Source organism: Oryx dammah, unplaced genomic scaffold (genome assembly GCF_014754425.2).
Source record: "Oryx dammah isolate SB20612 unplaced genomic scaffold, SCBI_Odam_1.1 HiC_scaffold_8, whole genome shotgun sequence".
Lineage (NCBI taxonomy): Eukaryota > Metazoa > Chordata > Mammalia > Artiodactyla > Bovidae > Oryx > Oryx dammah.
The window spans coordinates 38,764,114-38,778,816 of NW_024070192.1; the positions used below are offsets into that span (position 1 = coordinate 38,764,114).

Here is a 14,703-nt window from a genome sequence, read left to right on the forward strand (position 1 = left end):
CTCATTTCATTTGTGAAACGTTGGTTCCCTCTGGTGGTAGCTTCATGAAGTGTTCGGTCACTTGCACTTTAGGGAAGGCCCAGGGTTCAGTTCAGTTCAGTTCAGTTGCTCAGTCGTGTCCAACTCTTTGCGACCCCATGAATCGCAGCATGCCAGGCCTCCCTGTCCATCACCAACTCCTGGAGTTCACTCAGACTCATGTCCATCGAGTCGGTGATGCCATCCAGCCATCTCATCCTCAGTCGTGCCCTTCTCCTCCTGCTCCCAATCCCTCCCAGCATCAGAGTCTTTTCCAATGAGTCAACTCTTCGCATGAGGTGGCCAGAGTACTGGAGCTTCAGCTTTAGCATCATTCCTTCCAAAGAAATCCCAGGGCTGATCTCCTTCAGAATGGACTGGTTGGATCTCCTTGCAGTCCAAGGGACTCTCAAGAGTCTTCTCCAACACCACAGTTCAAAAGCATCAATTCTTCGGCGCTCAGCTTTCTTCACAGTCCAACTCTCACATCCACACATGACCACAGGAAAAACCATAGCCTTGACTAGACAGACCTTAGTCGGCAAAGTAATGTCTCTGCTTTTGAATATGCTATCTAGGTTGGTCATAACTTTCCTTTCAAGGAGTAAGCGTCTTAATTTCATGGCTGCAATCACCATCTGCAGTGATTTTGGAGCCCCCAAAAAATAAAGTCTGACACTGTTTCCACTGTTTCCCCATATATTTCCCATAAAATGATGGGACCGGATGCCATGATCTTCGTTTTCTGAATGTTGAGCTTTAAGCCAACTTTTTCACTCTCCTCTTTCACTTTCATCAAGAGGCTTTTTAGTTCCTCTTCACTTTCTGCCATAAGGGTGGTGTCATCTGCATATCTGAGGTTATTGATATTTCTCCCGGCAATCTTGATTCCAGCTTGTGTTTCTTCCAGTCCAGCATTTCTCATGATGTACTCTGCATAGAAGTTAAATAAGCATGGTGACAATATACAGCCTTGATGTACTCCTTTTCCTATTTGGAACCAGTCTGTTGTTCCATGTCCAGTAACCCTAACACACCTCAGTGTCAGATGCTGTGCCCAGCACTCGGGTCAGAGAAGAAGACTCTGCCCCTGGCAGTGATGACCAGTGTCCTCAGGGCTCGAGTACCCTGCTCACACTTCCTGCTCCCCCCTCCCCACACCCAGCCCTCAGCTGACCCATCGTTTTGGCTGTGGGATTCCCTCTGGCCCTAAAAGCCCAGCCAGGGGTCTGGGAGTGCCAGCACTTCCGGGTGGAGCAGAGAAGGGGTGGGAGTGTGTGAAGGAACCAACCATTGCCAGGCTAGCTCTCAGGGGTCTTCGGTGAGCTTTCAGGTGTTGTCAACAGCAGAGGGAATTTTTTCTTCTTTATTTTTAGAGGAGTTATCTACAATGCTGTGTTTCCGGTATACAGAAAAGCAATTCAGATATATATATATATGTGTACGCACACACTTTTCATATTCTTTTTCATTATGATTTATTACAGGAGATTGATTATAGTTCTCTATTTTATATATAGAGAGAATTTGTATTTACTGATCCCAAACTAGTTTGTCCATCCCCCATGCCCTTTCCCCTTTGGTAACTTAGTTTGGCGTCTGTGAGTCTGTCTTGGTTTTGCACATTAGTTCATTTGTGTAATGCTTTAAGCTCCGTGTATAAGTGGTAGCATATGCTATTCATCTTTCTCTGGCCTCAATTAGTGTGATAGTCTCTGGGTAACTCCATGCTGCTGCAGACGGCATTATTTTCTGTGGCTGAGCAGCACTCCATCGTGTATGCACACCACCTCTTTATCCGCTCATCTGTCGATGGACCTGTAGGTTGCTTCCATGTCTTGGCTGTTGTGAATAGCGCTGCTGGGAACCTAGGGGTGCCTGTATCTTTTCAATTAGAGGTTTTCCTGGATATGTGCCCAGAAGTGAGATTGCTGGATCATATGGCAACTCCACTTTTAGTTTTTTTGAGGAATCTGGATACTGTCTTACATAGCGGCAGCACTGTGTAAAATTATAATTACATTCCCACCAACAGTGTAGGAGGGTTCCCCTTTCTCCATACCCTCTCCAACACATTATTTGTAGACTTTTTAAAAAAAAATTATTTTTTTGGCTGTGCGTCACTGCTTCGTGCAGGCTTTGTCTAGTTGCAGAGAGCAAGGGCCACTCTACATTGTAGTGTTCTGCAGTTGGTACTCGTGGGCTTAGTTGCTCCTCAGGATGTGGGATCTTCCCAGGCCAGGAATTGACCCCATGTTCCCTGAATTGGCCAGTGGATTCTTAACTACTTGACCACCAGGGAAGTCCTATTTGTAGACTTTTAAATGATGACCATTCTGCCCAGTGTGAGGTCTCATTGCAGTTTTGATTAGCTTTTCTTTGATAATTAATGATGTTAAGTATCTTTTCATGTGCTTATTGGCCATCTGTATGTCTCGTTGGAGAAATGTCTATTTAGGTCTTTTGCCCCCTTTTTCAATTGGGTTGGCTTTTTTTTTTTTTTTTTTACTTGTGTGAGCTGTTGTATATTTTGGAGATTAAGCTCTTACTTGTTGCATCATTTGCAGATATTTTCATTTTTTTAGTTTCCTTTGCTGTATAAATGCTTATGTTTGATTAAGTCCTATTTGTTGATTTTGCTTTTATTTCTATTGCCTTGGGAGACTGACCTAAGAAAACATTGGTATGATTTGTGTCAGAGAATATTTTGCTTATGGTCTCTTATAGGAGTTTTATGGTGTCATGTCTTATATTTAAGTCTTTAAGCCATCTGGAGTTTATTTTTGTGTAAAGTGTAAGGAAGTGTTCTAACTTCTTTGATTCACATGCGCTGTCTTGCTTTCCCAAAACCACTTGCTGAAGAAACAAGTGGTTTTCTCCATTCTCTTGCTTCCTTTATTGAAGATTAATTGACCATAGGTGTGTGGGTTTATTTCTGGGTTCTCTGTTCTGTTCCATTGATCTACATATCTGTTTTTGTGCCAATACCAGGCTGTTTTGATTTATTGTAGCTTTGTAGTCTGACGTCTGTAGTCTGAAATCTGGGAGGGCGATGCCTCCAGCTCTGTTCTTTTTTTCTCATTGCTTTGGCAATGCTGGAATTGCTTTGGCAATTCTGGGTTATGGATCCGTATAAATTTTAGGATTATTTATCCTAGTTCTGTGAAAAATGTCCTGGGACACTTGATAGCGAGTCCCATTAAGCCTATAGATTGCTTTGGCTAGTATGGCCATTTTAACAATATTAATTCTTCCAATCCAAGAACGTGGGGTATCTCCATTTCCTTGACCCATCTTCAGTTTCCTTTATCAGTGTTTTATAGTTCTTAGCATATAAGTCTTCCACCTCTGGTAAGATTTATTCCTAAGTTTTTTGGTTTTTGGATGCAATTTTAAGAGGATTTTTTTTTCCTGGTATTTCATTGTTAGTGTAAAGAAATGCAACAGCTTTCTGTGTGTTAATCTTGTGCTCTACTACCTTGCTGAATGTATCAGGAATTTTTGTGTGGAGTTTTTAGGATTCTCTTTATATAGTTATGATGTTATCTGCATATAATGACAATTTTACCTCTTCCTTTCCAATGTGGATATGTTTTAAATTTCTTCTGATTGCTGTGGCCAGGACTTCCAATACTCTGTTGAATAGAATAGGTGAGAGTGGGCATCCTTCTTCCAGATTTTAGTGGGAAAGCTTTCAGCTTTTCACCATTATTATATTTGCTATGGCTTAGTCAAAAATAGCTTTTATTATGTTGAGATATATTCCCTCTATGGGCTTTGCTGGTGGCTCAACTGGTAAAGAATCTGCCTGCAGTGCAGGAGACCCCAGTTTGATTCCTGGGTCGGGGAAGATCCGCTGGAGAAGGGATAGGCTACCAACTCCAGTATTCTTAGGCTTCTCTGCTGCTCAGCTGGTAAAGAATCAGCCTGCAATGCGGGAGACCTGGGCTCAATCCCTAGGTCGGGAAGATCCCCTGGAGGAGGGCATGGCAACCCACTCCAGTATTCTTGCTTGGAGAATCACTATGGATGGAGGAGTCTGGCAGGCTGCAGTCCATGGGGTCACAGAGTCGGACGCGACTGAGTGAGTATGGCCCATACATTCCCTCTATACCCACGTTGGCAAGAGTGTTTACCTGAATAGATGTTATAGCAGGGGGGATTCTGATCACTCCAGGCTACATGGTCAGCTTGACGGTGGGGAATGGTCCCCTTGAGGGGCTTATTTATAAGGTCCTGGTCTCAGAGTTACTGGTGTCAGCTTGTTTCTTTACCTGGACAACAATGAGTGATTTGACAGCAGGCCCTAATCCCCAGAAAGCTAGTGTCCTCTACACCAGATGACATGCTGGTGACTGCAGCCCGCTATCTGGAACTATGGGTGATAGGCTGGCCCCTGAGGTGGTGGCAGACAGACAGGAAGCTGCTGTTTAGCCCAGCTCTTTCCATCTGTCACTGCATTTGGCCTCTCCTGCCACTACCTTCCTCCCCACTCCCGCGTGAAGCGGGCATCTGGGAGACAGTGCTCAGTGCGCAGGAGGAGCCAAGGCCAGAGGGGCAGGGTCCTTCCCCACTGGCTAGAGGGGCTGGGAGGTCTTGTAGATTCCCAGTTGAGCTCCAGCTCATCTGTGGGCAGGGACCCACATGCATCCAGAGGCTGGAGAGGCCATAGGTCAGGACTGCTGGCTCTGGGGTGAGGGTTCCCCCAAGGGTTCTCTCCAGGTACTTAAGAGTCTGGCTCTCACCTTCACCCATTCCACCTCCAGGCGCCCTCACTTCTGGAAACCTTGGTTCTCTTTTTTCTCATCATCCTGGCCTTGTGGAGCAGGTCCTCTTTACCGTTCAGTCGTGGAGCGTGCAGAATTCCCCAGCACACACAGTCACTCACTGTCCAGTGCCAGCCCACAAATAGCCACTAGAGCCTCAAGCATTGCCAAATGCTGTGTTTATTGGTCTGTTACACTGAAGAGTATAGCTTCTGAGCCAAAAAACATACACACTCTGCTCCTCACAAAACCAGAGTCACTAAGGCAGGCACACAACGGCCACCATGCTTGGTGGAGGCCAAGGACTCACGGATGACAGATGGGCAATGGGGCAGGCTGCCCCTAAACAGGCTGTGCAGTGCCCGGGGCTGGGGTGACTCTGTGGGATGCAGAGGGGTTGCTGGGCTCTTTCCCATGTTTCTCAAACGCAGGAAGTCTCCAGACCTCAGTGATCGCTGGGCAGGCCCAGCCCCTGTGGCAGAGCAGCCTCCTGGCCCCAGAACAAGGACCATCCTGCGTGTACTGACGAGGGGGGCACTGGGGACAACGAAGCAAGCGGTATGACTAGGCCTGCCTGGGGTCAGGAGCTGGGGCCCCCCTAGCACCTCTGTGAGTGAGGCTCCTCCAAGGGGGTTCCTGGGTCTCTAGCATTCTCGGCATCTTGAGAAGCATGTGGAAGGAAGAGCGAGCCTTGCTTCTCGCCAAGAACAGGCTGGGGAGATCCAAGCACCCTCCCCTCCGCCTCAGGGACTCAGCAGATGCCGGGGACAGACGGTGGGCTGCCGGGGGCTCCAGAGCCTGTTCCTGAGAGGAGGCCGTGAAAGGATCGCCTCCTTAAAAGAATCACCCTGGGGTTCCTGTGCAGGTGCTTCTGCCACATTCCAGGTCGTTCTGCTGGCGAAAGCATCACTCACACACAGTTCAGGAATGCATCTAACGCACGAAGCAGGAGCAGGGTGCTGAGTGACACCGTACAGATACACGTGGGTGCACTGTACAGGCTAACGGGGGTGGGGTGGGGAGGATGGTGCACGGGGTCACCTCTGGGTGGCCAGAGGCAGTGGCAGTGCTGCTAAGGTGGGTTGTTCCCACCAGGGCCCATGTTGTTGGGCTGTCCCGCAGTCTCGGGGGAGGGCTGGGATGCAGCCCAGGACACTCCTGCATCCAGGACACACACCCAAACTGGCAGCTGTTCCGCCTGCCCGCGTTGGGGCTGGTGTGTGCACAGGCACTGAGCCTACAGAGGGACACTCAGAAGAGATACAGCCCAGGGTCCCCTCAACCCACCCAGCTGGGGCACAGGCAACCACAGCCCTCCTAACTCTACAGGACCCCAGTGAGGCCACGGGGAGCTGTCCAGGCTCAGTACGCCAGTGGCAGTGGGGCTGTCCCCAGGTATTTGGGAGGGGAGGAGAGTAGGTGTCCCCCAAGGCAGTCAGTCCCTGAGGCTGACGCCTCCCTTCCCAGCCCTGACCTCAGGGCCTTCTGGCCCTTGCATCGCCCTGCGGGGCCGGCACTGCCTGGAGTCGGATCCCAGGCTCAAAAGCACTTTGTTAGAACGCAGTGGGGCAGGCGCGGGCGCTGGGGGCCGGGGCAGTCTTGGCTGCACCTCCCCTGCACCTCGCTGTGCGGGGCCCCTGGCAGGGAGCCCAGGGTCTGGCGGGGCTGCCTCCTGGCCGCGGCCTCACTTGTTCTCTATGAGCGTCTGCACTTTGTGGACTAGGTCCCGGGCAATCCTCAGGATCTCCTGGGCGTCGTGATGCTCGGCCCGCTCTGGGGGAGACACGGATAGCTGAAGGGGGGTGGGGGCTGCAATCTGGGAGGAGCCCGGGGTCCGCCCACCCGGCTGTATTTCCATCTGGACTCCTGACATTCCCTTACGGGCCGGGCCGGTACTCCTAAGACACCCCTTACCCTGCCCAGGCCGGGAGTGGAAGCGCCACTCAATAGCCGTGCTGGGGCAGCCGGCACCACCGAGTGGCTCCTACCGTTGAAGAACTTGATGATGTCGGTGAAGTCCATGTTGTTGTCGCGTATGATCTCTCGGTAGGCCTCCACCAGGGCCAGGGCGATGAACAGGACAAAGTGCTCCGAGGAGATGTGCCGGGCTGCCCAGATCACCTCCCACACAGCGAACACATCCTCGTACGGCAGCTCTGGGGATGGCGAGGGGGCTGAGATGGCCTGGCCGCCACGGGTCGCCTCGTGCCAAGACAGAGCTCCAGGGCCCTGGTCCCGGGATCGGTCCACCGTGGGAACCGGTGAAGAGGGCGGCTCCCAGGCAAGGCCCCGCCCTTCCTTTTATAGGTACCGTGCCCCTGGAGCTGGGTAAGCCCTGCCCACCTTCTGTAGTTCCTGCCCGGAGTCGGATTCGTCTCCGGTACCCTGACCTTCCGCGGAGGCCACGTCACACTAGAGTAGCTCTACTTCTATAGGCCTTGGTGCTCAGGAAGACTTGTTTTGAAAACAGTTCTGAAAACCATTGCCTTTGGGTGACTTTTCAACCCCAGTTGCACTGTGGATTGACCTAATGGCTTTTAAAGTCACCACACTTAGTTAAGTCCGGAGCTAGTTGAGGCCCAGCGCTCCTTGGAGGGGTTCTACACTGCAGTGTGGGTTGAGAACCAGTGACTCTGGGGATGCCCCACTGCCCCGACCCCAGGCCCGCCCTCCAGCCCGTCTCTTACCTCTCTTAAAATCCAGCAGGAACCAGCGGTAACAGAAGTAGAAGTGGGTGTAGTCTCCATTCTGATGCATGAGTTCAAACAGCTCTGAGTCCAGGATCTGGTTTAAACGGAGAAAGGGCACTGGGCTGAATGGGTGCCAGCGCTTTCCCCAGCGCCCTGTCACCCCGACCCCCAGGGCCCTCGGGTGCCCCCCAGGCAGCTGCATCTGCCCCTCCTGCACCCTGCAGCCCCACCCATCTCTCTGGGATGTCCTCTCTGGAATGATGCCATTTTCTGGGTGATTTCATCATTGACCACACTACTCGCCAGAACGTTCACAAGCATAAGCATTCATATGCCAACATTTCTCTTTGACTGGTAAGGTTGAAAATGATGGGGTTTGGGGTTTTTATTTTTACTTATTTTTTAGTTCTACCAGTTTATTGCTACAACCCATCTCCCTCCACCCTCATGCATGGCCTGCTCAGTCATGTAACCCCATGGACTGCAGCCCTCCAGGCTCCTCTGTCCATGGACTTTTCCAGGCAAGAATACTGGAGTGCGTTGCCATTTCCTTCTCCTGGTTTTTATTTTTGAATGAAAGAAACTAAGCTTGTACATAAAACACATTTTGGGAGCGCTCCCCAGCCTCTCGTGGGTAATGAACAAGCCCAGCACTGCTCCATCACTCGCCCCCGCTCGCTGCAGACCTCACCTGGATAAGGGAGCGCATGTTAGCAAAGTGGGCGTCCATGGCACCCCCATTGGGGAAGTTCTGGCTCATCCTCTTCATGAGCTGGCTGAAACAGCTGTAGGCCAGCTGGTCTGTGGGGGAGGTGGGTGTGAGGCTGGCAGGGAGTGGGGCAGAGCTGGCTCACATCCCTCGCAATCCATGCAGACCACACCATCCCCTGTTCCTTTCCCCAGCTTGGATTGGCCCAGGCCCAGTCCCACTAGCCCTGCCTCACCATTGTCCAGGACGACCAGGAGAGGTGCCAGCAGGTCGCACATGCCCTGCACGTAGCCCACATCCAGATGCTCCCACACGTAGCTGAAACACCGGGGAGTCGCTGTGGCTATGCACCGTCCTCCCCTCCCCACAGGGACTTCTAGGGAGACGACCCCTAGACCAGTCGGCGACCCAGAGGTCAGCCTTTCCTCCACCCTGAAGCACTGGAGTGCTATACTGAACCATCCATAGCCACCGTTCTCAAGGCGCTCGGGTAGAAATGGACAAGCCATCACCACCCCCAACATGCTGGTGGGGACCAGCTGCGGCTTCCTGGAGAAGCATGGCCAAAGCTGAGATCTGAAAGGCCTCAAGAATGACAGGAGGGGGGACACACAGACATAGGGAGCCGGTCATGAGACGGGGACAGGGCAGGGGAGCAGGGTGCTGCTGGACCTAATGTTGCACGGAGCAGGGTCCCCGCCTCCCGCCCAGCCCGGCCCCCAGTGGCACCTGCACATGACGTCTCGGAGCCGCTCGAGGTTGGGGGGTGTGAAGTACCAGTAGTTGCGGTCACATCGCTGCACGTCCTTGTCTATGCGATGCAGGTTTAAGGCCACGGTGTCCAGTAATTCTATCTGGAAGAGTGGAGGGCCCTCAGGGGTGAGTCAGGGGCCGGAGGTGATGCCCAAATGAACACAGAGAAGGCAGGGAGCCAAGGGCCTTGGAGCACTGAGTCCTGTGGGCCTGCTGAGGGAGGGGCTCGGTGCCCACCTCCAGGACAGTCCAGGCCACCCCACCGTCCACCCCAGGGTCCCCAGTGCCTGGGGAACGAGCACATACAGTGTAGGCAGCGGCGCACACGGCCGCGAGCTCCTCCCCAGCCTCCAGCTCGCCGGCCTGCAAGGCCTTCTCCTGGCCGGGTTCTTGGGGCTCGGAGACCTGGGCTTTGGGGACCATCCCGGCGGAGCCTTCCTCCCCAGCACCGTCCTCCTCCTCAAAGCCCATCTGGCCCTCGTCTATGCTCGACTGGATGCCCGAGGTCACGGAGTAGTTGCGGGAGGAAGGCAGGCCCGAGTCTGGAGAGTCGAACTCCACTGACTGCTGCTCCACCATGGCTGTGCCCGTGGGCCCAGCCTCCGCCCCCGGCTCAGCCTCTGGTCTGGGGTCTTCAGGGCCCGGGGGCCTTGGAGGCTCCAGGTCATCCACAGAGATGAACACCTGTTGGAGAGGGGGGCGTGAAGACAGCGGGGCTCACGCCTGCCCTCCAGCACTGCCCTCAGCTCAGCCTCTCCTCCAGGGTCAGAACCAGGAGGGACACAGAATTCTCCTCACATCCCCACCCCCACTCTGTGGCTCCCCAGCACTCTTCCCAGGGGGGTGCCAAGCAACCCCCTAAACCCCCGACCCAGCCGACCAGGCTCTGGGAAAACGTGAAAATGCCGTCTCTAGCCCCATCTGGCCTCACATTGGTGAGAAAAAGTGTGAAGGGAAGGAGAGGGATGGAGGCCTGGACACTCGATGGCCAGTGCGAGTAAGTGATCCTCTACAAACACAGACGTCGTGGGCTGCCTCGGGCCGGGACAGCTTCCACGGTGTCGTGGTGTGGCCTCTGGGGCAGCCCAGGGAGCTGGCAGACTGGAGGTGTTAGGAAAAACAACTTCTTTGTTTTCAGGACTGAGCGTGCAGTAGTAGAAAGTGAAAGTGAAGTCGCTCAGTCATGTCGGACTCTGCTACCCCATGGACTGTAGCCCACCAGGCTCCTCTGTCCGTGGGATTTTCCAGGCAAGAATGCTGGAGTGGGTTGCCATTGCCTTCTCCAGGGGATCTTCCCAACGCAGGGATCGAACCCAGGTCTCCCGCACTGCGGGCAGATGCTTTAACCTCTGCGCCACCAGGGAAGCAGTAGTAGCAGGAAACCTCTCTAGCAGGTACCTCATCAGTTAGACTAGCTGAGGATAAGCCGAGGAGAAGGAAGAAGGAAAAAAGAAACACGTTCTACTGATTGGGAATGGTCCACACACTCCCACAGACAAGTCACAAGGAAAAGAAGAGACATATGTGGACGGTTTTGTCTCCTTTTTCTATTTGGATTATGGAGGGAAGGGATGCTTAAAAGGAGTTTTCACTTTGGGCAAGAAGTACGAAGTGCTGCTGGGTTAGTGCCTGCGAGAAAGGCTACTTGTGTCCACAAGCTAAGCAGCTGGGGCCCTGGTTCAGACTCGGAGTTTAACAAAACCCAAAGCAGACAGAGAATCTGTTCACAAACATGGGATTCAGACAAAGACCGTGGAAAGGAGAGGATGCCTTGGCAGTTATAGTTAAGTCTTGCTCCAACTTGAGTTTTCGGTTAGTAGGAGTTAAGGAACAAGAATATACATTATCTAAAGAGGCAATCTTAAAGAAAAAAAAAAGTTAATAAAAGAATGTCCTGAAAACTGAAACTTTTCAGTTCTAGTTGGGCCCAGCAGCCATAGATTGGGATTTAATGTTCATCTAAAAGTCAGGGGGGATGTGGGAAGAACCACACAGGCTCTGAACTGGCTTCTCATGGCCAACTCGATGAGATGGGTCTGCTCCAAGTGCACACCCACCCCCAGTCTCAGCTCTAGGAGAAGCCTCTATAATCAGAGATGCTGAGAGGGGCCCCCGAGCCCCAGAGATGGGAGGAGAAGTCACTCATCCTGTCACTAGTGGAACCCAGGAAGGCCCACTCCTAGCCTTGAGGTCTCTCTGCAAAGTGGGAGAAGTGTTGAAGTATTAGCCGCTCAGTTGTGTCTGACTCTGCAACCCCATGGACTGCAGCCTGCCAGGCTCCTCTGTCCATGGAATTCTCCAGGCAAGAATACTGGAGTGGGTTGCCATTTCCTTCTCCAAGGGATCACACCTGGATCTCCTGTATTGCAAACAGATTCTTCACTGTCTGAGCCACCAGGGAAGCCCCAGAGAAGGAGGGCCTCCCTAATCCCCCATAAAGCCACCCTTTTCTGCTAGTCTATTAGGACAGAACACAGTGCGCCATGTCATTTATTCCTGCAACAAGCCAGAGGAGTGGGCAGCAGGGGGACCGTCATCCCATCTTTCAGTGGAAGGAAGCAAGTACACGGACACGTGGAGGTGTGCTCCAGGGCCCTGCTGCCCACTAGCACGAGCACCAGAGGTCAGGCCTGCAGTGCTGGCCGCCCCGCCCCCGGCCCCCAGGTCCCGTCGGGCTCACGTCATTGCTGATGGTGGAGTCTCGGTGGACGAGGCGCTGCACGTGGCTGTCGATGCTGCTGCCCGAGGAGAACTTGGTGAGTGTGGCCGGGTGAGCCTCCCGCTCCCGCTGCCTCACCACCACCTCGCAGGCCTTCCACTCCGCCAACACCCGCTGGTACCTCGCTGCCACCACTGTGTCCACCTGTGCTCAGACCACAGCGTGACCATTGGGGGGAGGGGCGCACCGGGCCCCCTTCGGCGGCCGTCCTCCCAGGACAGCCGGAGACTCGGGCCAGGCCTGGGGGTGAGGATGGCGGGGCCACTCTGCCCTGTTTCTTTCGGGCTGGGAAGAGACCAAGGTTTCTGAGGCGACCCCCTCCCCGGGTTCCCCTGGCCTGGCTCCCCGCCTGTGCCCCCGTCCTCCCCCTCACCTGCTCCATCTCCTTCTTGCTCATGCCAAACTTGTAGTGGCCAAGCAGGAACGGCCAGACGTCCTGGCGGATCTCATGCTCCACGCCTCCATAGTAGACCTGCCGCAGCAGTTCCAGCTCCTTGTAGTTCTGAGGGACCCAGGGAGGCAAGACTGTGTAGGCCAGCCAGGCGACCCCACACCCTGGAGAGCCGGGGCCAGGGACGGTTTGGATGGCTCTGGGACCATCACATCCCGGCACCGCACCCCCCAGGCCATAGCTGGACAAAGATCTACTTCAACCCCTCCAGGGCAGGAAAGGAGCCTGGAGAGATGCAGAGGTGCTCCCCAGGGCGGCGGAGTCACGCAGAAGCAGAGAGGACTCCCTGTCTGACCTCTTTCCCATGGAGACCACAGGCCTGGTTGTATGAGACTCCACCGTGACCCCCGTACTCCAAGGCCATCCGTCCTGGCCTGTCCCCTCCGAGCCTGCACCACGTTTCACCCAAACGCCCGTTTGGTCTGTGAGAGCCACTCGCAGAGCACGGTGGTCGGCTCTCATTGCGGCCTCCTGCCCAGCCACCCCAGAGCCTGGTACCCCAGAGTGCGCACCTTTTCGTCCTTTTGATACTTGCTCCACACGTCCTTGGTGAGGCCCCCCGAGGCCCCTGGGGGCCGGGCGGGCGGGATGATGTTGTGATGCACCAGTGCTGACAGGTGGGTGCGCACCGTGGACAGGTGGCGGCAGTAGGCCAGCCCTGCAGGGGGCGGAGGGGGAGCCGGGAGGCTGTGACCCTGTGTCCCGGTGGCCGCCCCCGCCCTTGCCCCCTCCCCTGGCAGTCCCACCTCACCCCACACTCACAGCCGTAGAAGGCCCGGGACACGATCTGCCTCTTCATGCTCTCACACAGCAGCCTGAGGGGCAGCCTGTGGGATCAGCCTGACTCAGGGCTGCTCCTCTGGCGGGAGGGGTGAGAAGGGAGGTTCTTCGGGCTCAGGGGGCAGGTGAGGGGCTTGGGTGGTGCAGGGAGCAGGGTCTACAGCCCGGGAACGTGTCAAGGGCTCCCTGGCTTTGCCAACTACTCTGGGTAGAGCTGCTGGGGGCCCAGCCTGGTCCCCAACCACCCCAGAGATCTTGGCCAACTAACTTTACATTAGTACATCTTGGTGCCCTCGTGTATAAATGGAGAGAGCCATCTGAGGGTCAGCAGACGTAACAGGGTTAGGATGAAGTCAGTGAAAGCATCAAGGGTGGGCACATGTCCCTCTCACAAATGCCATGCACACACTGTTCCTGGTAACACAGCAAATGCCCAGACACCTGCTGAAGCATCCTCAGACGTCAGCCTGAAGGCGGGATCCAGGTCCACTCTGGGAAGAGGAGCTCCAGATACCGAGCACCCGCCCAGTGCCAGGCACAGCTCTGGGCACTCACGTACACTGTATACCTCATTCAGTGCTCATAGGCACCTTAGGGAACAGGGGGTATTATCAGCATTTCACAGATGAGGACAGTGAGGCTTAGAAATATAGGAGCTCAGAGAGACTCAGTGACTTGGCAGAGCGACGTGGGGAACAAAAGTGAAATTAAAACCCAGGTATGTCCAACTCAAGACTGTGTCAGGCAAGTGACACGGGCCCAGACCTACACACGCACTCAGGCACACAGGCCCACTCACCGGTCGGGTACACAGCTGCAGTGGCTGGGGGGCGCAGAGGGGGAGCTGCTGGTGGAGCAGGAGAGGCAGGGGCCCTGGCTGCACAGGGGCTGCAGGTGCCAGGCTGGCAGGCTGGGCCCGAAGCCCTGCATCTCGACCATGTCGCCAGCATCTGAGGGCGGGAAGGGGGCCACGGTCAGGGGCTGGCCGGTCTCCTCCCCCAAGCACCCTGCAGCATGCCCACCTCTGTGCCCAGAGCTGCAGCATGAAGTCGCCCTTTGGTGGAAAACCACAGGGGTGGTGCCTGCCTGGCCCAGGGTCCAGAGCCCAGAGATGGAGGTGGTGGAGAGAGAGAGGGTGCCTGACTCTTCCCACCTGGGCTTTCTGAGCGTGATACGGTACTTTCACTGAGTCATGGATGACTGTGCCTATCCTCTCGGTTGTGCTATGAGCGATGGGATAGACACTTGTTTTTCTAGAGGGAGGAGAAAGAAAGAGAAAGAACAAGAAAATGCTGCCAGCTGGCTTGGCCTGCCAGGATTCAGCCTGGTCCTCTTAAGCAAACTCTCGGATTTGCAGGAAGATGCCTGGAACACTGTGATCTCTGAACATTCCCATGCCAGGAGTCTCCACTGATGAAAGTCCCTGAAGGACCCCTGAGCCACCAGTCCCGGTCCACAGACCTCATCCCTCTGAGGGTTCTAGACCTGGTGGCCAGTGGCTAAGGAGGAGCGGTGTGCCCTGCCTGGGCAGGTGCCCCTGCTGCCAGCTCAGCAGTGGGCGAGTTCTCTGTCCCTGCCCAGCCTGACTGCCATCGGCGCAGTGGCCTCCTGCAAACACATAGGTGAGCTGGCAGGAAGGGCAAAGCTCCCACACAGTTCCGCCACCCAGAAGAACGTGCTGCAGAAGACAGCTCCTTGGACATGTTTCCACCACCGCAGACCAAGCCTCCTCAGCCAGCCCAGCTAGTCTGAATCAGAACTCAAGATCTTTGAGAGCTTCAAGGGCCCACGTGGGGCAGGCACTGTTCATGGTGGGG

At 54.7% G+C, this 14,703-nt stretch overlaps 1 protein-coding gene across 3 annotated transcripts in view; it reads right to left on the reverse strand.

Annotated features, from left to right (window-relative positions):
* Positions 1-4,943: 4,943 nt before the first annotated feature.
* Positions 4,944-14,703, reverse strand: part of SGSM2 (small G protein signaling modulator 2) — a 37,714-nt gene continuing 27,954 nt past the window's right edge. The window contains exons 13-24 of one of the 3 annotated variants that reach the window (XM_040243772.1): positions 13,686-13,836; positions 12,869-12,933; positions 12,619-12,764; positions 12,029-12,157; positions 11,617-11,799; positions 9,243-9,620; positions 8,961-9,037; positions 8,419-8,501; positions 8,166-8,275; positions 7,472-7,568; positions 6,773-6,940; positions 4,944-6,557 (exon numbers count right to left, since the gene is read on the reverse strand). In XM_040243772.1, the coding sequence (XP_040099706.1) occupies positions 6,469-6,557; positions 6,773-6,940; positions 7,472-7,568; positions 8,166-8,275; positions 8,419-8,501; positions 8,961-9,037; positions 9,243-9,620; positions 11,617-11,799; positions 12,029-12,157; positions 12,619-12,764; positions 12,869-12,933; positions 13,686-13,836 (1,676 nt within the window). In that variant the 3' untranslated portion in view covers positions 4,944-6,468. Of the gene's footprint in view, positions 6,558-6,772; positions 6,941-7,471; positions 7,569-8,165; positions 8,276-8,418; positions 8,502-8,912; positions 9,038-9,242; positions 9,621-11,616; positions 11,800-12,028; positions 12,158-12,618; positions 12,765-12,868; positions 12,934-13,685; positions 13,837-14,703 lie in introns of all 3 variants that reach the window. The other 2 variants (XM_040243771.1, XM_040243773.1) reach the window with 2 other exon arrangements.